A 25,543-nucleotide genomic window follows, 5' to 3' on the forward strand; every position below is an offset into this window, starting at 1 on the left:
CCATTGAACTTCTAAACAGGTAAAGTAAATTATCATCACCTTGCTAATACCTACCTAATCAATAATAAGCCAGCTAACACAGGTTCATCACCCACATACCGATACTGTTCACAACTGTTTCCCATTCCCACAACACGGCCTCAGAGACAACTTCTAACGTTTGATATCTAAAACACTAAGTCTAATAAAGAGCCACGAAGCATATACTAGAGTTGTCCAAAAACTATCCCAAACTTACCTATGTTTTTTTATACTCGTGATAGAAATTCTTAGTTTTCTTACCTCCCCTAGAACAACTATCATGACTAACAAAACTCTTCAAAACACAACTCATCAATTTCATACTATGAATATGCTATTCGTTTATTGCGCCTATTCCCATGATATCACATCCCAATGCTCTCACCAAGTGAAATGTTTCAACTCCAAACCCACAATCTGCTTATCAACACCCACCAACGCCATCATTCATCTCATAATACTCATCCACTCATGTTATCATCACCATTCACCCCAGCAGAGCTTGAAGCCCTTTGACTAACAGGCATGTTACAACCCGAGCTTCCGACAAGATCCCCAGGCTGATCCAGCTCCTCCTGAGTTGATCCATAGTCCGTATAGCCGGACTCTTCAGAGTGCGTTTCAGATCCTTCGGGAATAGGAACCATGGCTGTCTTGGTCCAGATGTGAATCGCTCGCTTCCAGTCCAGACCATCAAGACATCCTCCTTTCACGGAGATGACGTTCTTTGACTATGTTCGGTCAGTGGGAGAATAACCCGTAGGCCAAGATGCAATTACGTACTGGCGTTGAGTGAATGAGACGAGTTCCGCATTTGCGACAGAAGTAACTGTTTGTAACGCTTAGCGCCCAGTCAAACAAACATGAGGCTTCTAAAACACCTACCAGTAAAGCTGATGCCCTGAGGCTGTAGGTCGACTATAATACCCCAAGCCAGTTAGTCCAGCTCGTAACACCAAACAGTTGTTTCTTACCTGTAAACGCTCAGTAGGTCTGTGTCAGGCAGCTCAAATCGAGGAAATATGGCAGAAGTGCCAAATGCTGAACCAGTTTGTCGTCTGCAAGCATCGCAGTGGCAGATGTAGAGCGCCAGAGGCTGAGGGAGGGGAGTCTTGAAGGTCACTGAACCACATTGACATCTGGCCTCCATGGTTGTAAACGAAAGGACGATTCAACTAAACGGTGTGACGGCGATTTCAATGGTGACGAAATTCGTAAGCAGAGTTTCGATCCTCAGTGTAAAACGCCGTTTCGCAACACACGAAACTCGAGGTGGAGGTTTCGATACTGCGCCGTCGTGTGGAGGCGGGGTTCAGTAATCGCCAATTGGATGCCAACTTGAACAAAAAGAATGAGGCTTGAAGGATTCAACTTGATTCAAAACAACAATTTATAACGAAGAAACACAAACGGAGTATTACTAACACAGTAGAACAAGAGTCTCGCCCCGTTATCGCTCAGAGATAAAAGAAAGTTTGACTCCGCGTTTGCAGTGCTACTACGGTACGTGACTCATGCGGCACAGTCTGGCGAGACTCGCGCGAAGTCACATGGGCTAGATCCATACAAAGACGTCCTAATTATTGTCCCGGGCTTACTACAGCACCATTTGCTTATCTTATGCAATTATTACTGTTATTCATCGTCACTTTTTTCTTATCTTGTTCGTGGATATCCTCGGCATTTAGCCTATACATGCCTCGAATAGCTTCGGATTTGCTATTGTAGGCGGTGTGGGAGCAGCCTTTGTTCTGGGCGTTACACTTTGCTTTGTGGAACGGCCGTCAACGGTCAGATGTTGAAACTTGGCATTGGCTTGGGCTATTTCCAATTGGACAGACCAAGGTGTTGTGTTTCTTATGACGTCTTCCTGTTCATCAGAGTATCTGTAATATCATTTACATGACACAATGGGCATCAACAGGTTACAGAGGGCAGAAACGGCATCTGAAGATATATCATTCTCAGTGTAGTACAAAAGCCAATAATATGCAGCCCATAACTCAATTTCGTATGCTTCAACTCCGTAACAGTACCATACCGATGCTAATGCAGATAACCAATCTTGGCCAGCAAAAACTCCAAAGGCATAACTCATGACCCATCATTCCCACGCAAACAACTATGCACGAGATCTTGTAGCCCTTTCCGCTATCAAATTGTTTGCCATGGCCTCCGTGATAGCTCCGACTTCAGTCTCTGGGTTTCTCCATGCAACCTCACTCTTGATCCATTCCATCTTCTCCTGTACTTTTTCAGTGCACACAACCACAGTCCTTCCCAGTCCTGCCTCCCTCAACTCTGTTTGCAGCGTCTCGCACCACTCAAGTTTGTCCACGGCGCTCAATTCTCTCGCCACAACCTCCATCTCAACCCTCTCCAGTCGTTTCATCAGGGCAAGTCCCTCGCCGACCCATCGCCGTGCCGCTTCGGCCCTGCGCCCCACTCCGCCTCCGAACTCTGGGCCTGTCACTACCGATGTACTCGCTCCGAGAACCATCTTCATCCGAAGTCCTCTGACTCCGGATGCCCATTCAGTGCACAGGGCGCGCCATTCCTCACGACCTGCGCCTCCGACCACTACATCTCGTGCAAGTACTTCTAGTCGAACATAGCGGAGAGAACCTCGTTGCCATGGAGCTAGGGCTCGAGTGAAGGCACGGGCAGCCCAGAGGCCTGATGCGAACCAGTTTACAAAGACAAACTCGTTCTGTGTGAACGGTAAAAGACGTGCTTCGCTGTAAATCTGGCGATTCGTGCGAAGGAGGCTGGTAGGAAGACCCGAGAGGGGACGGAATGGCGACAGCAGCCCCAGGTCTTTTTGCTCGTCACGGTTCGTTTTATCCTCTTCACTTGCAGTGTCTGCACCAACTCTGTGGACAATGTATTGACAATGAACTGGGGTTGGATACCACGGTGCAAGCTGTGCGTGGCGAACTGGACACATGAGGTGAAGCCAGTGGTAGATATTAAGCCGAATTTCGAGGGGCAATGACAGGAAAGTGAGTTTATTATCAGCTTTCTCGGTCGCAAAGCACGGCATCGTGCGTGGCACGGCTTCACCGATCGGCAAGATTTCCAGGTACGGTTGAGACGCTTCTGGGATACGGCGATATGTACTAGGAGGCATGCCAGCGCCGTGGCACCATATTTGATAAGAAGCCATCATCACGGAGCGTGAATTGCGTGAAGATGGCAGCTCAGGGAGTGATGATGAGGAGATGATGTTGAGTCCAGCTTCTCCTCACAGCTGTATAAGTAGGTAGCCCGCCCATCATGTCTCCAATATTCGGTAGTGCCAGAAAGCACAACGCTCAGATAAGGTTATCAATTGTCCCGATATTTTTCTCAATGCAACAGTCTCGTGAGCTCAAGCCATGCGCTGTCAAAAAACGCGGGGAATGTGTAGCTTTGACGCTGAGGACGTTTGAGTGACGACATGGCTGAGCATGGCGACGAATGATTGATGCAGATGCACGCGCGAATCGGCCACAGCCGTCTTCAGGTCAGCTTACTGGACAACCTGGGCTTGGCGCGGTGAAGCTCTCTCTAGCTTGAAGCTAATATCTATATAGAACTGAGGATGAGGATTTGAATGAGGTCAGCTTAGAATACCAATTGGTTTTCAATGTCTCCAACTCAAGCTGAGATGTCCTGTTCTCAGTCTGGTCAAGAAGCAACAGTGCCCAGATATTCGTATGAGTATTGTGGAGAAGTGTCGCAACAAGACTGTATAAACTGTGTAATGCACTGCTTTCAAATTGTATGAACAGTCGAAGCGATACATTAGGACTCGGAAGCCCGTCTCTGATCGCCGACTAGATACTGCTATCTTAATGCATCAGACCTAAACAGCCGTCAGCTTATCTCACTACTAACTGGGTATATCAACACCAAACCACTCACTCGCAATCCATCAAAAACGCCTTTGAGCTAAAATAGCTTGCCAACCTGATGGCAGAACGCCACAACGCCTTTGAGTTCGACCATCAGATCACTTGCTCATGAAGGAACAAAGCCTTGCTAAGGTTGTTGCGGCTGTTGGTCACTAGGTGGTATGTTGATACCTTGCAGCCCCTTGTAGACATCCACTTTGCGCTCATACTCGACGTTGCGCGGCACCTCAAAGTCTCCCCGTGCCGCAAACCAAAGCAATGTCTCTGGTTCCGCTCCTCGTACCTTGACTTCCGGGATATCTGGCTTCTCTGGCTCATCCTCTTCCTCCTCCTCGTCGCCTTCCTCCTCGTCCTCTTCTTCTTCATCGTCATCTATAGGCCTTCGTAGACCGGTCCGTACGTTTTTGACTCCATTTTCACGTTCTTCCGCTGTATAGGGATCGCTGTTCTCAGTCGATATGAAATGAATTACCCGGTCCGAGAGCCAACTTCGCAATTCCCGCCAGATTTGTTCTAGAGATTCCAGACCCTCGGGTGTAGCGAGCCGTGCTGTTTCAAGACCTTGGCTAACGAATTCTTCGACATCAGGCTCGAGTTTCTTGCGTAGGAGTTGGAGAAGCACGTTTTCTTGAGTTCGGCCTGGGTAGTTCGTCGAGGGTCGGATGGCCATGCGATTAAAGAGGTCTGCATTTTCGTTCGTGCTCTCTAGGAGCGACTTGAGGTTCTTTTGAAGAATTTTGGCTGAAGCCTGAATTGATTTTCTATTGGTATTTATTAGCTGCTGTCTCATGATGGCGCGATGCGATGTAGAGACATACGGAGGTGGCAGAGGGTTGCTCTTGAGTAGATCCTGCCTGAAGCTCTGTACGCTGCTAGACAGTTGAGCTACCTTGCTCAGTGTCTGCTCAAGGGCTTTGAGCTCATCGTCATCTAGATTGAGAGTGGCCATGATGCGTTCGCCGGAAGTGGTAGGATGCAGATGGTTTCTTCTACTGGTCGTGAATGGTTTGCAGCTGGCGAAGGATGCTGCAAAAATATGCTATATTGATAGCCAATGCTACTCCAAAGGTAGGAAGCTCCTGATGCTTGGTAATTAAAGTGTTGGATGTTTGTAAAAGAAATTCGGGTTTGACGCGGGGCATTTCAAAGCTTCCAGAACAAAGCGCGTTCCTCACCGTGTGCACACCGAGCTCGGTGTAGCGGAGCTTCCCCAAGAGCTGAGCTCAAATATCAAGCCTGGCAGTTCAGGCACGAAAGCCTCCCCTTATATCAACACCCTACTCCGTACGGAACTTTTTTTTAATACAACGCCTAGACCCTGAAACAAGCGGAGATCTCTCCACTCACCCCAGATTCTGATAATTTCATCAACGTCATGGGCCATGTTGCGACATGAGCGCCAAAATCACACAATCTGCGCTTACATGACAAGCTCCGTGGATGCCGCCGTAACGACGTCGATCTCACAGGGCGATCGGCCGCATCGGGCCCGGAAACCGACACTCCGCTGTTTCGGAGGATGACATTTGTGATATTATTGGAATTGCGAATGATTTGGATATCCAAGTTATTGGTCGGATGTTTCTCGCAGCTCATGGTGATCTGACAACTGATTGATAATCGTCACAAACAGCTGCTAGCTTGATATCAACTTGACGTTGCTGAAAGATTCTAGGCTACAGAATTAGATTGACTGGTAGACAGGTAGGCCGAAAGGTACACCAACAGTTCTTAAGCTCATTATAGTTTCATTCAATCAATTTATAGATTTTAATCAATTTTAATACAAGAAATCATAGCTGGCTATGCTTGATGCGAAAAGGAAAAAAAGAGGTCATAATTCAAACATCTTCCATGCTGTAATAACATCAAGAATAACCGCTAAAGGTGAAAACGCCGAATCAAAGGATACCTCGGTCATAAGTCATTAGTATTTGGGGGTGTGAAATTTAGCTGTTGCGAACATGGGACACGGCCTTGCTCTCGTATCCATTGGCATCAACAAACGGATAACGAGCTCGGCGTTCCAGATCATCAAGAGGGATGGTGGAGCGGATGTACCTGCGGCGTATGGCGTTAGCACGTCTTAAACTATGCGATGATGTGATTTCGTGGCTTTCCGGGGCAATGATCACTTGTGGGGAGGGTTTGGATTATCCACTTACTTCTTCCTGCCATCATCATCGGGGTTGAAGTCCCAGCTAGTGAACTCGCCCTCCTTGAGGGCGTCCCACACAACTCGTCGTGTGCGCTGAGATAGAAGGACCTTCTCGGTGATTTCGTCAAAGTCCCAGCGAGCATGGGCCTCGGCCTCGAACTTGTGGAAGACTTCCTTGGCTTCCTCCTGCTCGGGTGTCTGTGTTGCAACCTTTCTGAAGCGGGCGAGGTTGTCCAATTCCTTGGGGTCGCGTGCAAGGTTGTAAAGTTGAGGCTCATCGGCTGGGCAGGTGATGTACTTCCAATCACCTCGTCGAATCATCATCATAGGACGAACAGTACCCTCGCCAGTGTACTCTGCGATAACAGTGTCGTGACCTTCGCGGCCTTCGAGATGCGGTAGCATGCTGATTCCATCCATTGGCAAGTAAGGTGATGGCTTAGTGCCGACCAAGTCGCAGATAGTTGGTAGAAGATCGAGAGTTGAAACGTTTTGGGTGACACGGTGGGGAGTGAATAGCTTGGGGTAGTTGATCAACATGGGAACTCGAACAGATGACTCGAAGTAGCTCATCTTATACCAGAGTCCACGCTCACCCAGCATGTCGCCGTGATCGCCGCTAAAGATGACAATGGTGTTCTCGGCCAGACCCGCATCCTCGAGTGTCTCAAGAAGGCGACCGATACAGTCGTCAACATAGCTCACTGAGCCGTAGTAAGCTCGCTTGGCGCGCTTGATCTGCTCCTCTGAAAAGTCTTGGTCCCAAAGGTCGCAGACCTTGAGAAGGCGTTGGCTGTGGGCATCAAGGTCTTCCTTGTTCATCTTGACCTCAGGTAGAGCGATGTCGACATCTTCATACAAGTTCCAGTACTTCTTGGTAATGGTGTAAGGGTCGTGTGGGTGAGTAAGCGAAACAGTCAATGCGAAAGGTCGCTTCTTGGGTCCCTCTCGAACGTGATCCCAAAGGTACTGAGTGCTCTTGAACATGACCTCCTCATCGTAGTCGAGCTGGTTGCTTCGGCCACAGGGACCGGCTTGGAGAATGGAGCTGGCGTTGTGGTACCACTCAAGACGGGTGTCAGGCTCATCCCAGTTCACAGCCCAACCAAAGTCACCAGGGTAGATATCACTGGTAAGTCGCTGCTCGTAACCGTGAAGTTGGTCACCAATGAAGTGCATCTTGCCAGCAAGAGCAGTGTGGTAACCTTTGGAACGAAGGTAGTGGGCATAAGTTGGCACATCAGAGCCAATCTGGGCAGCATTGTCGTAAGCCCCAATCTTCATAGGTAGTTGGCCACTGATCAAACTCATGCGTGAGGGGGCGCAGAGTGGTGAGGGGCAGTAAGCAGAGTCGAACTGAACAGCAGTTGAAGCAAGACGGTCGAGGTTTGGTGTCTTGATCTGAGAGTTGGGGTTGTACATCTTGAGTTGAGGAGCAGCCAGTTGATCGGCCATGATAAAGAGGATGTTGGGTGTCTCAGACTCTGAAGTGAGTTGAGGAGCAGCCATGCTCTCCCCGTGAGAGGGGGGGAGGGAGTTCAGATCAGGAGCCATTGTTATCTGATTCGATTTAATGGATGGTAAAATATAAGATCTTAATGAGAATCTCTTGAGATAGTTTGATGCTTTCAAGCACTAGAGATGGGTATCTAGAATTGTGTGCTTGAAGAAAGAAGTATTGAAGGATAAGAGTTAAGTGAAGAAGAGTTGAAAGGTAAAAAGTGAGTGCGAGTGAGTGGTTAAATAGATAGAGAGATATGCAGGAGGTAAGTCGACGAGTGGAGTTTAGCTAGGGTTTGTTATGGAAGTCGACTTAATGCTTCTAGCCAGCGGTAACCCGAAGCCTCGTGAGTAAGTGAATGCGGAGAGGTGCTAGATTAGTTTATCAAGGGAGTAGTCTCGTGATATCCCTGTTAGGGCTATGATCAAAGATTGAGAGCCTAGAGCAGGAGGTGGGCGATGAGCGGAGGGCACGGTACGGTACGGAGAGGCAAGGCAACACCTTGGCACACAGACACGGCGTATGAATTTATCATCTCACAGGGGTCAGTTGGAGTGGAGGAATGGGGAAAATAAGTAGATCTACACGAGGGTGAGTAATGCCGTGGGCGAGCGAGCATTTGGTGGGAAATAAGAAGATAACTAATGTGAATATCCCGATGACAAGAGGCCAAAAGAGGAATAGCAACCGGTGAGGTGATTGACGCCACAAGTTTTGCAATCGAAAAGGGAGTGGGAACAATGTCTTGTCTCGTCTCATCTTGCCAATCCTTTTGACTTTTGAGAGGCAAAGCAATCAGCCAGAAACAAGAGAGAACAGTCAGGTAAGGTAATGTTGAAAATGAGCTGGGGTGTGTCTAAGTTCTTTTTGATGTGGAGGCGGCTCATAGCGGTGGGCTTGGTTGGGCATGGGCCCACAGTAGCTTAGCTTTAGGGGTGTGTCTCCTACGGTAGCAGCAACGGCAGCAATAGCCAGGGGTTATTCCAATAAACCGTGTCCGAAATCCCCATCATGCAGAAAGAGGATCTGTAGATGAGTCTAGGGGGGGGCGTGTGAGGTTTTCTTTCCAGAACATGGGTGCAGTAGCACATGCAATTATCCGAAATACCACCTTATTCTTGAGGCCAACCTCGAACCCGACGTCTTGGACCAAGACTTCTTTTTATCATGAACACAAATTGAGTCACGAGGATCGTGATCAACACGTATGCATTGTTCGTTCTCAGATAACCTTTTTTGGTTATCATCATCATCAACCCGTCGCTTGGTATCGTTGTGTTTCTCCGTAGACACAATTGAATGTAATGTCTAGCTAATACACCACCATTTTACAAAATGATGGTGTTTAGGAAAGATACGGGAAATGAGAGTCATACCACATGCTCACTTATTTACTGACCTACCGACCCTTGCTTTGTCTATCGTATTCTTCTTGATTCCAGTTAACGCTTCTGAGATACGGCGGCGGTATGTAGATAACCGTCTACGAAGATTCTTGAGCCAATGCCACTACACTGATGGTGCATATCCCACGTCTGTGAGACTGAGAACGCAAGATACGGGTAGAAACGTTGCACATCGGGTCTCCAAGCCCTGTTTAGATGTATAAGTTGAGGCTCACACAAACTTAATACTCAAGTCTATTAGATTCATGCCGTGTAATACCTGTTGAGTTGTCTCTGTTGTCATTTGATCATCGCCAGCCAAAAAATAAAGATCCCACTGGATCTGTTTTACTTTATGCAACTACAAGGGAATAATCTTGGCAGCGCAGGGGTTCCAAGCGACTACTCGATTCGGCCAGCACCCAACCACGATTGGCTCATCAAATTCTTGCCCAGTCCTTCCCTGGCCAAGCCCAGAACCCACAGAGCTTGACAGCTGGAACTCTAGTGCAGATTTACCCCGGCCCGAGCTCTCTCTCACCTCTCTATTCTGCCTTAGACTCTCTAGGCTCTCTGCTTTATCATCCACCAGCCGCGAAGCCACTTCTGCTCCATCCATCCCATCATGATCGAGAAGCATCATCATCATACATCATACATCGCAACGTCCTAAATAGCTCCCGGTTGACAAGTCATCCATATGTAACGCTCTCCGACAGCCTCATGTAGGCTCCTCCTCCAGCAGCAAGGACAAGATCTTGCCAACATGATAATTCCATCATGGTTATCAGTCATACCTAGGCATTGGATGCATAGTGCGACCCTCATCCGTGAAACAGAAGCTACCAGTATGTCTATCAACAGCCATAGCAATGTCCATGCGTCGATTCATCACATGGACCACGATCTCCGTCGCCCACATCTTGGCGCGTTCGACTTATAACATCGTCGTGATGTTGTTGATGCATCAGTCTCAACGCACGCACATGCCGGCCGTCGTACCAGTCGCCTTCATCTTCCCCACATGCGCCTGTCGAAGCCTTGTCTACTGTCGTCCCCCGTTTCGTGCAAATCCGACGATGCAGCATGCAAGCCTCAGTGATAAGGATGCGCTTCGTCCCACCATCTTTCCAAGAATCGGCCTCGATTTTAGTGGGTGTAAAGGTTGTTCAAGCACCACCGTCCTCGGGTTTGAACGACGCACTGGCCCTCTTACGCCATAAGCCGGTCCCTGCATCCTTTATCTGCACTTCCTTTCACCTCCTAGGTCTCGAAAATTTCAACCTCCAAGAATTGTCTATACGGTGCATGGATATCCTACACGGTACTGTACGGCCCCGCGAAACTAACCCCTCTCCCCACCGTGTCAAGTCACTGTATAGGTAATTCTCACAACCCTCACGCGATCCACAAGACGACAATCCCCTCCTGTTGCATTCATCAGCTCGCCATTCCGCCGCCCGCCACGTCCTGCGTCTGTACGCATCCGAAATGTCCGCTCTCGCTCGTTCTGACACGCACGCATTTCGTATCCTCCTCCTCCCTCCCACCGGCGATGGTGTCCGTCTGACCACACGTTCGGCTAGAGACGAGAACAAGGTCAGGAAATGAGAGAACAAAGCAGAGCAATCAGCAAATATTAGACAATCGAGTATTGAAACGCCGGTTTTCGTTGTCAGTTTATGTGTTGTTGTGAGGCTATGGGAATATACGCCCAACACCGGCAAAGGCATTACTTGGGACACACCAAGCTCATTTCCCTTAGTGCCATAACGCCTTGTCAGCTTGCGATGGTGCAATCCTGGGGCTGTCAACCACTTTCCTAGCAATTCGGCCATCATGGACTAAGCGCCTGCAACCCAAAGTTAATTGATTGGAATTGGGTATCGAGTTGCCGAATATGGAGACAATCACCTCTTTCCAACTCCCGATGTCGACATTGAAATATCGGACCATTTCCTGTCCTTGAAATCCTTCAATTGACCCGCCGGGTCTCCCGGCTCGATCTGTTTCATCTTTTCTACAAAGCTCCAGCTTTGTTTGCAGCAATCCCTTTGGTCCCGGCTATTTCAAAGTATCAGGGTCTGAAATGAAGGATTTGGCTGAAGTCGTTGTTCACTTCACGAGCCGCATGTCGGCTGGACACATCTTATCAGCCCACCACGAAGAGCCGAGAAACGAAACGTTGTGTTGCACAGCACAAGAACAACTCATTGACTGCCACGCGTGCGAACTGGGAATTTTTTGGTCACATTTTGTCCAGATGCATTGATGGTCGAGTCATTGAAACAAACTGCCTGAGAAACTACCCCACGGTCGTATCGAGCGAGTCCAGGTCACCTCCGTCTAGGACGGGAGCCAGCAGAATATGCTTATAAGCAGATTCCAGCCCAGAGTCGCCTCGTCTCCTTGATTGCGCCTGGCTCTCAACCGCCATCCGAAGACGTTGAAAACACGAATGTTCGATTGGCTCCTTGTGCCAAGGGAGGGATGTTGACCAAATACCATGACTGGTAGTAATGCACCGTAGCACTTGTCCCATGTATTCGGCCCAAAAGCTTGACCGAAGCCATGCTTATCTTTCTGTCGTCTTGACTAACCGGCCGCCAACCTAGCAAGCCGTTCTTTACCGCTCACAGACAACCCTGGCTCGAGATTACTTCTAGTTAAGTTCTCGGCAAAGAACTAGCCACCGAGCAAACCTCACGCGACCATTATTTGCCAGCCATCCTCAAATTGATGGCCTATGCACATTCCTTTCCCTTCTTGTGCTTAGCCTGCTGCCTACTCCTCTGGACCCTGATACGAGCCGAATCCTCGCCCTCGTTGATCCATTCATCTATCCCCTAGCAGGTTTATCTGCTGCCTACAGTAGTTCCAGCAAGCCAAACTCCCGGAGACATGCCTATCAAGATTGCCTCTCTTTCTCGTTGGGCTGGACTCAAGGAGAACCCTGTTAGCTTGCTCTGTTCTCCACCAAAAGGTTGTCCTAGCTGGCTCTGTCTCCTCCTGCGCAAGTTTCCGTGAAACTACTGTTAACTGGCCAATCATGGCTTAGCCTCTCCGACAGCCGATGACCGACAGCCGATGACCGACAACCTCTTCCCTCGAGAAGACAACTCTCTTGTTGTGTGCTGACAACTCTAGGATCACAAGGACATGAAGCGAACAATGATGCGTTGAATATACAGTTCGTTATTTACTGTTTGCGGTTATTACAATACCTAGAAGATATAAAACATGAACTTTAATGACATTTCATGCATTGTGCCAATCAAACTGATATCCTAACAATTCAACCCTTCTTCCATCACATCGAGCTTCGCCTGCTTGCTTGCTAGCTCGCTCATCTCTGCTCAGTCAACCATGAAGCAACAATAAGAAGAATGAATACAAAAAAAGCAATATCCCCTTTCCGACTTCACTCCAATGCCCTAAAATCCGTCATGAGTTGCCATATTTTACCGTCATTGTAGTGATGCACCCTGTGCGCTAACGCTCCTCCCATACAAATCAGCCTGAAAAACACCAGTACTTTGTCTGTCACACAAACACCCTTTCCCATCACGCCAGTTGCAATGCTCGTCCAGTCTTTCCCCCCTTCTTCCTTGAAACATAGGTATCGTCTGACATATATCGCCTCCTATAAAGTGGTTTCGGACCGTCCCTCCAGGGGCCAGCCGGTAGAAGTATAGATTACAGCCCTGCCTCTTACTGAGTTCTATAGAACTTCTTGTAGAGGAGATGCAGCAGCAGATTAACGTTGAGTTTGAGACTGCCCTCGAACAGAGTCATGAACTGATGCGCCTCGAACTGAGCCTGCAAGAGGTCCTCAATGGGCACCAGAGCACTGGCTCCGGGGATCTGGATGTGTCCTCGCGAACCCTCAAGGCTGAAGACACCTACTTCGTCACATGAGATGGTCATGTTGATCTTCTCAAAGTCGTTGATGCCACTCCATGACACCAAGACACCCTTCTCGGAGAGAGCACGCGCGCTGTACTTGTAACTGCCGAACTTGGGTACACGGCCGCTACGTTCCAGTTCACGCTGGTGGTTGTATTGCTTGGTGAAGGGTAGCAAGAACTTCTTGCGGCTATCGAAATGTTAGTCATTGTATTACAGTAACGTTACTAAAGGTACTTACCCCTTCTTGTTCTGCAGGGTCGCCATTGCTGACTCAATGTAGTCATCGTAACTCTTGCGCTGCTGCTCGAGATACTTGGCCTTCTCGTGCAAGTTGCTCAATGTCATGCGTACACCTTCCAACTCCCGCTGTCGCTGGACCCTTCTGCGGCTCTTTGTTCGAATATCGAGCGCAATGGCGTTAAGGACATCCTGGTAGTAGTTGTGCTTGGTGATGCGTCCCAGCTTCTCAAGTCGCATGATGTTCTCTAGAGCTGTGCGTTTGAGTTCCTGGTATGTCATGCGTGTTACGTCGATCATGTTGGCATCAGAGTAGGCTCCACGAGTGTTGCTGCCCACGGAGAACTCGTCGCGAAGGAGCATGCGCCACTTGTGATCATCCTCTGGGGAAATGGGCTTGACGAGAATTTCCAGGAGATTGGCACCAGTCTGCACACGAATAATATACAGCACGCATCGCTTGGTCTCCATAAAGAGTGCCTTGACATCAGCCTCAGGGTCGTCGACATCGTGGAGCTTGGGTGTCAAGAACATATGGATATCTGAAGAGCCCGCAGCGTTCATCTCGTTCTCGTTATTCTTAGCACTGCCGAGATCGTGCATGATTTCCCGCAGGACGTCGTCACGGTTGGGGCACATTGTCTGAAGCTCAGCGGCCACCAGGTTGTGAATGGAGAAGACGTCGGTCATCTTGATGTATAATGTTGGCTTGTTCTTGGCGTAAAGGTCGTTGAACTCATCAATATCAAATGTCCTCTCGGCATCAGGCACTGCGATCAGGTCGCTAGTGATTTGATGCAGGCGCTCGACAGACTCTGCAACGAAAGCGTTCAGGGGTTGTAGGTACACGTTCTCACCACCGAATGGTCGGCCAGAAGCGATTTGGCTGATGACCTTGGCGACCTCGCTGAGGTTTCGCTTTTGCAGAGGGCTCAGTGCTTTCTCAATGACACCAACGTTTTCAGGGGCAACAACTGCTGGTTGCAAGTAGAATCGCCAAAGCCAGCTGGAGACAACCTGCAGAAGGTTCTCAGGGGGTTCCCGCTTGAATTGCTGTCGTAGATTCTCGAAGATCTGGTTGCAGACAAATCGAAGGCCATAAGGCATCTTGTGCAGGAAGTCCTCAAGGGCGAGGAAGAATTGGTCGCAGATCTCTCGAAGATCACGCAAGTGGTCGATGAACAGGCGGCGAGTCTCGGGGTCGCGAATAGCAACTTCTCGAGGAACATCAAGTGGCCTTTGATCAGGTCGACCGGTGGCCAGCTCAGTATTGTTTATGGCTGATCGGTAGATTTGCATGGGATCACTCTCAAGATCCAGAGCAGGATCTTCCACGATGTTGTCTCTGATTAGAGGACCGAGAAGATCTCGAAGGTACTTGCGATCTCTTGGTGAGCGAGTGTAGTTGTTGAGAAGCTTAGACCAGAAGAAGTTGCCGCGGATGAAGTCCTGAACATCTCGCGCACTGACAATCTCCTCGCGAATTGATCGAGCAATCAACTTGAGCAGATAGTACTCCTCTCGTCGCTTCTGGGCATAACCGAAGAGGCTCATCATCAGCAACTCAATGCGCTTGCACTCTTTCTCAGCTGTTCCTTGCTCACGAATGCGCTTGAACAGACGAGCGAGGTACTGTGGCTGTGTTTGCAGATTGAAGAAGAGTTGCTGGTAGGATTCGAGCTTCTTGCGCGAGCTCTTGTTGAGTGCTTTGAGATCAAACTGGTTGGCAGAAGACATGGAGCTGTTGGCGATGAAGTGCATTGAGTTGCCTCCATAGTTGTGTTGATGCCTCACGACTTCGTCAAGTGTAATCTTGTTCTTGACCAGGAGGGCAATCTTGATATCAAGTTGATCGATGTAGTTCTCCAGCATCTCATTCTGTCGAACTTGCTGAACGACTGTCTTGCGGATACGTTCAAACTCGATTTCCTCGTTGAAGTCAAAGTCGCTGTCGTTAAGAAGATGGACAAAGTTCTTGACGGCGTTGACTGGAGGGTTCTTTCCAGTGGTCAAGCTCTTGTAAGCCTCGCCTTGAACCTTGGCACGGACAAAACTCTGGATCTTGATGACCTTTTGCATGTTCTCGTTGTAGAAGCGCTTCTTCTCCTCAAACCGAGCCCTTACGATGAAACCTCGGGCTGCGGTCTGGAAGGCAACAATGCATTCCTCCTCTTGCTCTAATTCGGCCATAATATCCTCGACTCTAGCACGCTCCATCATGGCTCGTAAAATGCTCTGGAGATCAATGATCTTAGGGGTATGAGATTCAAGCTCGTCGAGGAACGCCTGGTGCTGCTGGCGGTACAGGAATCCCCGAATGTTGCCCTGGAGGGCTCTGACCTGAGGTTCTTGCTCCTCGAGCTGTTCAAGGATGGCTGCAACCCTTTGGCGCTCAAGCATGGCCCTAATAAGACCTTGAAGGCCAATGAATGCAGGTTCGTTTCCTTTAAGTGCATCGAGAGTATCAGCAACATCTCTCCTCACAGCAGCAGCGCGAGCAAAAGCTTGAAGCTGCTCAACACCAGTCGTGTGCTTGTTGAGCTCAGCTTTTAATGTCTTGTCGTCTTTGCGAGCGCGGAGTCCGCGGGCAAATGCTTGAAGTCGTTCGACTGCTGGGGCGTGTTGGCTAAGTTCAGTTCGTAGTGCCTGGTCATTCTGGCGAACACAGAGTCCACGAGCAAGAGCCTGGAGCTGCTCAATCGCAGGGTTATGTTTGTTGAGCTCAGATCTTAGAGCCATGTCGTCCTGACGAGCGCGGAATCCACGGGCAAAGGCCTGTAGCTTCTTCCATTGGGGTCCAAAGGAGCGTAGATGCTGCTGCTCGCGGTTGACCTGAGTTCTAGTCAGCAAAGCCCTGGCCGCTGCCTGCAGGTCAACAATCGCTGGGGATTCCGCCTCCAACTCTTCGAGATCCTGGTCGACTTTGCCTCGTAGCAAAGCTCCACGGGCTGCTGCTTGCAGCTTCTCGACAATACCGGAAGATTTCTTAGTCTCTTGGTATTGCGCAACATGGTTCTTGCGGGCCAAAAAGCCCCTGGAGATTGCTTGGATCTCCCTGATGGGCCCTCTACATTTCGCAAGCTGAGCAGTCACATTTCGTACCTGGTTTCGAGCCTTGTTGGCCCTGATCATGGTTTGCAACTCCAAAATATCGGGCTCGAGCGCTTCCAGGATCTGGTCGCGTCGATCCAACCTTCGTCGTGCCAGGAATCCACGTGCTGAGCTCTGCAGTTGGATAGCAAAGCGCTTCATCTGCAGTCGATAGTCCATAATTTGTCGTGTAAAGTCTCCTCGAATGCGAGATTGGAGGTCTATTAGCCACTCCTCCTCATCCCAGAGGGTCTGCATTGTCTCGCCAAGCTTAACACGAAGGAGAGCACCTCGGATTTGTGCCTGCATATCAACGATGGACTCTTCGTTCTCCCTCAACTCCCTTTCGATCCTTTCCTCCTCAGTCTCTTCTGGTTCAGGCTCAGGCTCAGGAACACCAAAGTCAGCACTCATATTTCCGAAACTAGGCATTGTCACGCCGAGCTTATCAAGACCCTTCTGCATAGCTTCCAGTTCATGATGTTCGAATTCAAGCTGACCGACGAGGTTGCCTATCCTGAAGTCGACTATGCCCTTGCGGAATAGAAGCCAACTCAGAGCGTGGATGCAGTAGATGACCTTGGGAATGTTCTTTTTCTCGTATAGATCAATCAGCTCGAAACGGAACAGGTCGGGCAGCTCAACCTCGTCAAGGTATCGGAAGAATATAGCAATATTGTCGGAGTGTCGATATTGGAGCCTGGGGTGTTGGAAGATTCGGTAACGCCGATCTGGGTTTAGAGCTTCGACCACTTCTGCGAGCGTGACACCGTCACGGAGCGCCTCCTCAAGCTCAACAATGGGAGGTATAGATTTATGGATGACATCCTCAATCCATTCCTTGGCTTCACCGATATGGCAAAGGTATTCATAGGCCTGAAGGAACTGGCGCTGTTTGTCCATCCAGTTGCGCCCTTCCCAACTGTAGCCAGTGGACTTCTGGCTTTGGCCGCCATTGCTCCTATCAGCTCGTTGCAATCTTCGTCGGCCGCGCAAGCCAACAACTTCTTGTGCTGGTGAAGTGATAGTAAAGTCTTCAGGTGAGTCAGACGATACGAGACGCGAAAGTGTCCTTAATTGACTTGTGGAAGACTTGCCCAGTCCTTCCAACTCATCCCGAGCTATGTGCGTGCTATGCACATGATGGGGTGATGAAGGAGCTTGGTTAGCTTCTGGTGGCAGAAACGAGTCGGATCGAGTGAGCAGCATAGAATTTGGTCGCATCGGCAGCGGGCGAGAAGGCGATGATGTTTTTACTGGCGACGTCTTGATTGGTGAAGTTGATGTTTTTGTTGGCGATGTATGACCATCAATGTGCGCCATTGACAGCTTGCCAATATCGACGCTCTTACCGCGATCATGGCGAGGGACTGCATGGGGAGGCGTTGAAGGAGGCGTGGATGCTGGAGCTTGTGGAAGTGGACGAAGAGAATGCCGAGCTGAGCTATAGATATTTTCGGGAGCTTTCTTTGAGGTCATGTTTTCCCCAGCTTCAAAGGTCTTTGCTCTTGCCCTGACATCGCTCTGCGCTCGCTTGTGGCCATGCACTGTAGCTCCGTGACCAGCTGAACTAGAGGCGGACGTATATTGACTATTGAGGCTGTGGTCTGAGGCGTGGGAGTAGCCCGATGAAGCGGAGGATGACGTTGTCGAGGGGAAGCGGTTGAGGAGAGAGGGCGAGATGTTGGAGTTGGAGGCGAAGTCGATTGTAAGCGACTGACGGAGAGGTCGCAGATGTTGATGAGACTGTGGTTGCGATTGCGATTGCGCTTGGCTTGGAGAATGGTGTTGAGTTTGAAAGTAATGGGTACGGGACGACATTATTCAAGTCTTTTAAGAAGGGAGTCGCTGGCCAAGCCCGCAAACTCTTGTCTCGTCTTTTCTTGATTTTGTCTTTGGAGTCTCTGCTCAGGAACGTAGTAAATCGATTTTCCGTCTGTGACGTTAACGCATTGTCTCGAGCGTTGCTCGGCTTCGTCTCGTTCAGAGGAATGCTGTATCAAGGCGTAGCGGCTTGGAATCTTTCAAGATCCAAGACAAGCTGAATTATGTGCAGCAGATAAAAGTGCAAAAGCGAGAAATAACAAACACCAAAGTCAAGGTGTTGCAGGATCAAAGAATAAGATGATAGCGCCCAATACAAGCAGCGCAAATGCCGCCACTTTGTTCTTGTGACGAGGCAATAAGACGAGTTTATGCCCAAGAAAATGAACTCTAGGACCTATGGGATGCTATAGCGAGCGAGTGAGCGTCAAGGCACCCGATGGCGGGGCGTTGGCTTTGCCGGAGTAAACAAAACAACGGGCAACCGCCCAGCAACGGCTTCTATGCCTAGTCCCGATTGGTGACATGCGGCTGATGATCCGCTTTTATGTCTTTCTGGTTTATCCTTGCAGTCTCTCATTTGTTCAACATGGTCGGTTTTATGCGGTTCAGAAGCAACTATTATGCGCTGTGAAGTGTTCTTCTCTACGTGTGGTCTTTCAATTGATATTTACATACATGAACAAGTAAGTATCATGAGTGAATTTGAGTTGTGTTGTTTATTTACTGCTCTGTATCAAGTAGACTCCAGCTCCCCTTGCAGATCTAGTGTCACAGCTCTCCAGGTCGTCAATCAAAACACGCAAAACTCCATATTGTGGATGCTCAGCCTGTATCTAACGAAGCTTATTGCCAGATTGGCAGTCTAACCAGGTCAAAGCATCATCAGTCCACAATTGGTCAACTTGTTGAGTGTCGAAGATCCTTGCTTAACCAAGGATGATGGTTTGACGCATGGGTTGGTCGCTCCGCTACCCTAGAGCCATGGATCGCCATATAAGTCTCCTCGACTGATGCTTGTTTCTTGACACCCTACCAGGATTGGCAAAAACGAGATGCGCTTCAAATCCAATGTGATAAGCTTAGCATACCATGAAAAATATACACACATACACATGTAGTCAATGCTACTGTAGATCAGAGACGGGTTGCGACCTCACAAGTAACACAAAACACAAGACACAAGACAGAAAACGGGTATACCGTCTGTACAACCAAAACAGGCTGGGAACATGATGACCCTGTCCTGTTGCTGTCAATGGTTCTAACGATAAAAACATGCTTTAATAATAGAAAAGCTAAAGCTTTAGTCGAGCAAACATTGGATGTATTAGCACATGTTTGCGCCTCGCATCGTCAGTGGTGAGCCACGACAGCTTATTAGAAACCTTTTTGATACGCTGCGGTTTAGTGGGGTTATATGAGGTCATCAGCGTAGAGCCAGTCCCAAAGCAATTGGCCCGAGCTGCGAACCCCATCGGATCAGAATCATTTGAATCTTTGAAGCTTCAACCCTTGTCAACCGAGTTTTGACTTTCGAACTTTTCTACACCGTCAACCGCGATAATTCGTTTCAATCGATCTGTATCTATAAAGATCGCTGATTTAATACTATCCATTTGCACAAGGGTGTTGACCCCTCGGGAGCCGCAATGGCGTCAAAGCAACGTCCATCAGTCCTGGTACTTATCATCAGTTCTGCGCGCGTCCACGAATACTGCTAATGCCATTCAGGTTACGGACGCGAGACAGAGACCACCTCAAAGAAGAGTCCTTCAACGACAAGACACTAGTGCAGGCGCCGGCGGATCCCAGGCACCAATGCGATTCATGACCGTCGACAATGTTCTCCAGTACAACTCTCAAATCCCTTCAGGCCAGCCACGCGGTCCTCCAGCACCAGTTCCCCCAGGACGACATCCAGGTCCCGCAGGTGGTGCCCTAAGTCGCCGAGTCTCTTCAGGCGGCCTACCCAATGCTCAGTCTCGCACCGGCCAGCCGATGCCCTCGAGAACCACAAAGATAAGCGAGAAGTTGGTCCTTCTTCCGGAAACAGCCGATAACGATGATGATGTCGACGAGGAGATCGAGAGCGAGTCGGTGCTTGCGCGCCGCGTGCAGGATGATGAGAATCGACCTCTGAAAGACGAAGAGCTGGATGTCCTCAAGAAACGGGGTGGAATCCGCGGAAAGAGTTTTGCTGAGAGACTGTCCAAGATGCAGAGAACAGATAAGGTTAGCAGACTGACAGCACACTGTACTGCGCAAGCCTACAAGATTAAACCGACTGCGGAGTTCCTGCGCAAGAAACATGAGGCCAAAACAAAAATTTACGACGACTGTCTATACGTCATCTACGCCTTGCCGCTACTCAACGGTACTGATGGTTATCGAGTACGAAGCCGACCTATTCTCAAGACTCCTGGAACTGGAAAGACAGTCCTCGACCTGGAAATCGAACGCAGCGAACAAAGGGACCATCATGAAGGGTACTTTGAGGATGATGCATACGAAAACCCTAGTCCTGAGCGTGGCCATGAAATGCCTTCTCACTTGACTGATCGCCCCTCAACTCCTGAGCGCAGCAATCCCTTCCGCCACGACGATGACGTTTCATCTATGAACCGACTTGCGCCCGACGCAAAAAACTTTGCCGAAATGTTTGTCTACTCCTACGGTGTCGTTGTCTTCTGGAACTTTACCGAGCACCAAGAGAAGGACATCCTTGCCGACCTAACCTTTGCCGATGCCGACGCTACAGAGAATGGCGCTACTAGCCTTCTGACTCGACCCTTGGACCAGGAGGACTATGAGACTGAAGAGTTCCACTTCGAGTACAGTGCTGATATCAAGCGTCCTCGCATCTTTAACGACATGATCACTCTGCTACCGCGATCTGACCATATGATCAAACTCACCATCAGCCATGCTATTGCGCAAAGTACACGGCTGTGTTTCTTTGAAGAACGCATGAGTGAGACTATGATAAGTGCTCAGCATGTACCCAAGACGCTGGCTCTAACAGGAGAGCTTAACATGACCCGCACTGAAATCGTACGCATGCTGGGCCAACTCTTCAAGAGCCGGGTCGATATCAATCTCTGTAAGTCTATTCACTCCAGTCAACGGCATCTTGGCCTAACCATTTCACAGCGTCCAATATCCTAGATGTTCCCAACTTCTTCTGGGACTCTGAACCAACTTTACATCCACTTTACGCCGCCATCCGCGAGTACCTTGAGATTGACCCACGCATCAAGGTTCTCAACGAGCGATGCCGTGTCTTCCTCGATCTAGCCGAGATACTGTCAGACTCTGTTGCCGACGCAAAGATGAGCTACATCACTTGGATCATCATTGTCCTCATTATCGTTAGTATCATGGTTACCGTTACAGAAGTAGCCATCCGTTTCGGCATGCTCAGCAAGGCAAAGGGTACTGGGATTGATCCGGCTATTATCGTCCCTGTTCTTGGTGATGGCGTATCCGGACAAAGCCATGTTGCCTTGCCACCAAGTGACCTCGAAATACTGGCGCAGACATTGGGCCTGCAAACTAACGCCTCGTTCGACGATGTTCAGCAGAGTATTTTGGCTTTGAAAAAGAAGACCCTTCCTGATGCCTCGATTGTACATGCTTCGCACGAGGACATCTGAAATCGACACATCCTCTTCCTCATATTTCGCATAGCACGGCGTTAATGGACGGCAGTTTCAAAGATCGTCTTTTCCTAATAAAAATGTTTATCGGGGTGGTGTTTTGTTAGAAAGGACATCAATCTAAAGAGGTTCGCAGCCTTTGTCTATCTAGCTCAGGAGTTCCTCGGGAATAAAAGATTTTCGCTTTTACTATCAAGTATATTACACATGTCGAATGCAGACATAGCAACGTAGGCATTAATGTAGAGTATCTATTCTTACTCTGGAAATGCAAACCCTATTCAAGAAAATTGAAGAAACAACCAAAGTTGTACGGAAAAGGCCACATAGTTTCCCGGGCCTGCACATTTTCGAAAAAACCCATAGCCCATGATCATGATAGTAATAACATCCCTCAGTCTCCAATCCCCTCCCGATCCTGCTTCGTGGTGGGCGAGTCCGCGGGGGGCCGCCGGATATCAAGTACGAATAGAATTTTACCAGATGTCGATCCATGCTACACACCCAGCAGAGATCCCAAGAAGCGAAGAAAAAGACGCCGAAAAAGAAGCAGTTCGCCTTTGCCAGTCTTCACTCGCCCGATCGTCTATAAAAAGGTCATGTATTAAAAGTGAGAATATCCGATCTCAATAGCGCACCAAGTTTACCGAGCCTGTTGCTCGACGGGCTTGTAAGCGGCGGCAGCAGCCTGTTGGCTCTTGCGGTTCTTGTTGTCGAGTTCGGCCTTGCTGTAGATGGCAGCACCAAGCATTGTGACGGCCATACCAGCACCGTTAAGCAGGTCGATGGTCACGTCGAAGAGGAAGATGCCGAGGGCAACGGTCAAGCACTGCTTGAGGTTACCACAGACGGTCATGGTCAGAGCACCAGCAAGCTTGTTGGTGTTGAAAGACGAGATGTTGAGCAGAAGGGCGAGGAATCCGTTTCCGAAGAGCGAGGCGAAAGCGGGGGGGAGAGAAACGTCCCCAGAGGTGATGAGCTTGTGGAAGCCGCTGACTTCACCGGTGGCAGTAGCACAAGCCAGAGCCTGAAGAGCAGCGAGAGGAGACATGCGGAGGAGGAACTCGATCGGGGGGAGAGCGAGAGATCCAGTCATGAATCGGTTGGTGACGACAGTCTATAAAATGGTTAATAAAGAGTTTGAGCCATGCCAGGAAAGGGCGTACCTTGAGAGCGGCGAGCACGACACCAAGAATGGTGAGAAGGAAACCGGCGTCAGTGAAGCTCATCTCACCCAGGGTGGTCATGGCAGCACCGATGATAAGAGGCAGGAGAGAAAGATATGTCATGGTGCTGTAGGTTCGGCCGTAGTAAGTGCGGTAGATAAGGATGGTGAAGATCGGGCAGAGCATGCGCATGGTCTGGTAGAAGGGAACGGAGACCATAGCGAGAGACAAGTTGGAAACGGCGATGTTGGCAGTGAAGAGAGCACTGAAAGCAACGAGGGCGAGGTTCTCGCGACGCCCCAATCGTGAGAGCTTAAAGTAACCCATTTGCATCATGACATAGGTACCGATACTGGCGAACGAGGCGTGGAGGAAAGTCAAGAGCCATGGGAAGTGGAACTATAGGAAGCGCATGTTAGTCTTTGGACTATCAGGGTGCCATGTGCGGTTGATGTCGTCAACTTACCATTCCCAGAACAAGCTTGTTGTAAAGAGTGAGGAGCAGAGAGAAGAAAAAGTAGGTTCCGAGCCATGCGAACTTGACGGTACTGGGAATGGAGTACTCGTGCTCAAGGTTATTGTTCTTGGGAGGCTCGGCTCGGCCAGCGTCGCTCTCGACATCGAGCTCGCCCTTGATATCACGCTCTCTCTCCTCGGCGGAGAGGAGAGGAAGAGGCTCCTCGTTATTAGGACGGGAAGACATGGTGATGGATGCGCCGGAGATTCGTGGGGATGCGATCAGGTACCGTTGACGAAGGTTAAGGATATCGTGGGGTGTCTAGCATAACCCGGTGTCGACTCAATCAATAACGATGAACCGACTAAGAAATCCGCAAGCGCAGTCGATTACCGACAAAATGCAAATGCAGACCAAGGTGCAGCCGAGTCTTTGATGTAGTTGTAGGTAGTTGTTAAGTGGAAACGTAACACGGAGATAGATGGAAGCGAAAGAAAATACAGGGGCCAAGCCAAGGGAGAAGGGGGCGGAGGCGCGTAATATGATGGGATAAAGCGAGCGATTGGACCCAGACAGGGAGATGAATATGGAGACAGGCAAAAATCAAGTACTGATCCCAGGTAAGAAAATGATCTTGCACAACACGCACACACAAAAAAGAAGAGAAAGTTGTGAAGAGATGTTTCTTTCGAAAGGGGCCTGAAAAGGAGGGATAAGAGAGAGTTTAAAGTGACGGGACGGGGAAGAAGACGAAAAGAGTTGGGAGGTAGAAAAAGGGAGAAGGTTTTTAGTTAGGGAGACAAGCCCAAAAAAAGGATCTCAGGCTTACTGTACCTGTGTGATCTGTACCCCCCCAAATCAATATCTACGGGGAGGTTCGGAGTCTTCAGTGATTGATAGCGGGGGTGCTTGCTAAAGGGAGTAGTCGGCAGGGCCTTGCAAGCGGCTTACAAAAACGAAGCTATTGGATCGGGGTGCGGAGTTTGGAGGAAAAAGCCACTGGAGTGTGAGTCGAGGTACACTGAGGCGAGGTACCTTGTGGCGTCTGTGTCAAGATTTAGCGAACAACTGTCAGCATTGGCGGAACCTGCTCGCAGTAACCATAACCAGCCTTGATTAGCCATGCAATGGATGCTTGGGTGGGCTAGTTATTGTTCCAAATGGATTGGATTCTTGAATCCTGCAGCGGGAAATTAAGGTGATCGCTATTACATAGGCAGTGACAGTAGTGATTGATAGAGTTCCGCACCAGATCTCACCGGGCTATTACCAGTACCTCCACTGCCACGGATAGAGGTTAGAAGCCTCTCCACTGTACAACCGTTAGAGGATCAATCTCATCTTCTCCCCCTTCACCAACCAACGCAAACCCAATTCATTCAGCAAACAAGCTTACAAGGATGCTTGAATGAAGACTCGGGACTACTCCCTCCAATGACCTAATGGAGGAAAGGACTTTCGATAAATCGTTTTTATTACCGCCTTTGGAACGTGGTCCTGTTACCTGTACATGTGTAGTCCAGGGGTTCAGAAGAACCTAACGCGATGGTACTCTACTCTAATCAGAAAAGGGGGCGGGGGCATCTCATTGCAGACCAGGAATACAGCATCTCAGACCAATCACAGCATCTCGTGTTGACAATTCTAGCAAGTCACTGGATTGGGTGAAGTAGGCTAATGAGTGAGGCGTCAGTAGTTTTATGCTGATATGAGTTGATACAATATCGAATATGGAGCTGAACAGACTCTGAGACTGGCCCAGACTGCTCAGGCCTCAGGGCAAGGTTATCTCATGGTCACGGAGAAAAGGAATTTCTTCTTCTAAGTGGGTATAATAAAACTCTAGTAACAATAAAACAGAACCCGTTTGTGCTCGGTATTTGTTCGTAGTATTCTCTACACCCACTCTCGCAGCACGGATCTCATGTGGACATAACTCAATCTCTAGAGGTATTACAAGCGAGAAGGGCACGTCATTCTCTAGTTAGAGTTGATTTATACCCGCACATGTACGTGTTGAGCCGCGTTGTCGTGAAACGGGCCAAGCACCAGGAAACCCGTCTATCATCAAGCATACATACGCAAGCTTGGGGTTACGTAGGCCAAGGGACAGTGGGAGAAGACGATGGACAGTTGTTCCGCGTATTCATGGCTATTTTTATATTTCATCGGCACTTGCTCTCTATCTCTAACGGCACTCAGAAAGATCAACACTCTTATGAGACTGTAAGCGTTTAGTT

The 25,543-nt window shown here is 49.2% G+C and overlaps 7 protein-coding genes across 7 annotated transcripts; 1 reads left to right on the forward strand and 6 right to left on the reverse strand.

The window, feature by feature from the left end:
* Nucleotides 1-482: 482 nt before the first annotated feature.
* On the reverse strand, nt 483-1,171 carry FTJAE_9910 (glutathione-dependent formaldehyde-activating; the record flags this gene model as incomplete). Its single annotated transcript, XM_037356880.1, has 4 exons — nt 483-752; nt 805-850; nt 907-939; nt 996-1,171. 4 exons carry the CDS (start codon nt 1,169-1,171, stop codon nt 483-485), a joined length of 525 nt encoding a protein of 174 aa, XP_037202993.1.
* A 972-nt stretch (nt 1,172-2,143) lies between these two features.
* Nucleotides 2,144-3,190, reverse strand: FTJAE_9911 (uncharacterized protein; the record flags this gene model as incomplete). The annotated part of the gene is made up of 1 exon (XM_037356881.1): nt 2,144-3,190. The coding sequence occupies one exon, from the start codon at nt 3,188-3,190 to the stop codon at nt 2,144-2,146; it is 1,047 nt and encodes a 348-aa protein (XP_037202994.1).
* An 854-nt stretch (nt 3,191-4,044) lies between these two features.
* On the reverse strand, nt 4,045-4,866 carry FTJAE_9912 (RNA polymerase II mediator complex component Med8; the record flags this gene model as incomplete). Its single annotated transcript, XM_037356882.1, has 2 exons — nt 4,045-4,678; nt 4,736-4,866. 2 exons carry the CDS (start codon nt 4,864-4,866, stop codon nt 4,045-4,047), a joined length of 765 nt encoding a protein of 254 aa, XP_037202995.1.
* Nucleotides 4,867-5,866: 1,000 nt separating this feature from the next.
* On the reverse strand, nt 5,867-7,629 carry FTJAE_9913 (choline-sulfatase; the record flags this gene model as incomplete). The annotated part of the gene is made up of 2 exons (XM_037356883.1): nt 5,867-5,978; nt 6,083-7,629. The coding sequence occupies 2 exons, from the start codon at nt 7,627-7,629 to the stop codon at nt 5,867-5,869; spliced, it is 1,659 nt and encodes a 552-aa protein (XP_037202996.1).
* A 5,043-nt stretch (nt 7,630-12,672) lies between these two features.
* FTJAE_9914 (iq domain protein) lies at nt 12,673-18,018 on the reverse strand (the record flags this gene model as incomplete). Its single annotated transcript, XM_037356884.1, has 2 exons — nt 12,673-13,057; nt 13,109-18,018. The coding sequence occupies 2 exons, from the start codon at nt 18,016-18,018 to the stop codon at nt 12,673-12,675; spliced, it is 5,295 nt and encodes a 1,764-aa protein (XP_037202997.1).
* Nucleotides 18,019-19,673: 1,655 nt separating this feature from the next.
* Nucleotides 19,674-21,677, forward strand: FTJAE_9915 (sporulation RMD8; the record flags this gene model as incomplete). Its single annotated transcript, XM_037356885.1, has 3 exons — nt 19,674-19,703; nt 19,756-21,124; nt 21,175-21,677. 3 exons carry the CDS (start codon nt 19,674-19,676, stop codon nt 21,675-21,677), a joined length of 1,902 nt encoding a protein of 633 aa, XP_037202998.1.
* A 646-nt stretch (nt 21,678-22,323) lies between these two features.
* On the reverse strand, nt 22,324-23,549 carry FTJAE_9916 (glucose-6-phosphate phosphate translocator; the record flags this gene model as incomplete). The annotated part of the gene is made up of 3 exons (XM_037356886.1): nt 22,324-22,797; nt 22,847-23,245; nt 23,313-23,549. 3 exons carry the CDS (start codon nt 23,547-23,549, stop codon nt 22,324-22,326), a joined length of 1,110 nt encoding a protein of 369 aa, XP_037202999.1.
* Nucleotides 23,550-25,543: the final 1,994 nt, after the last annotated feature.

The sequence above is a fragment of the Fusarium tjaetaba genome (assembly GCF_013396195.1).
Source record: "Fusarium tjaetaba strain NRRL 66243 chromosome Unknown NRRL66243_c0000227, whole genome shotgun sequence".
Lineage (NCBI taxonomy): Eukaryota > Fungi > Ascomycota > Sordariomycetes > Hypocreales > Nectriaceae > Fusarium > Fusarium tjaetaba.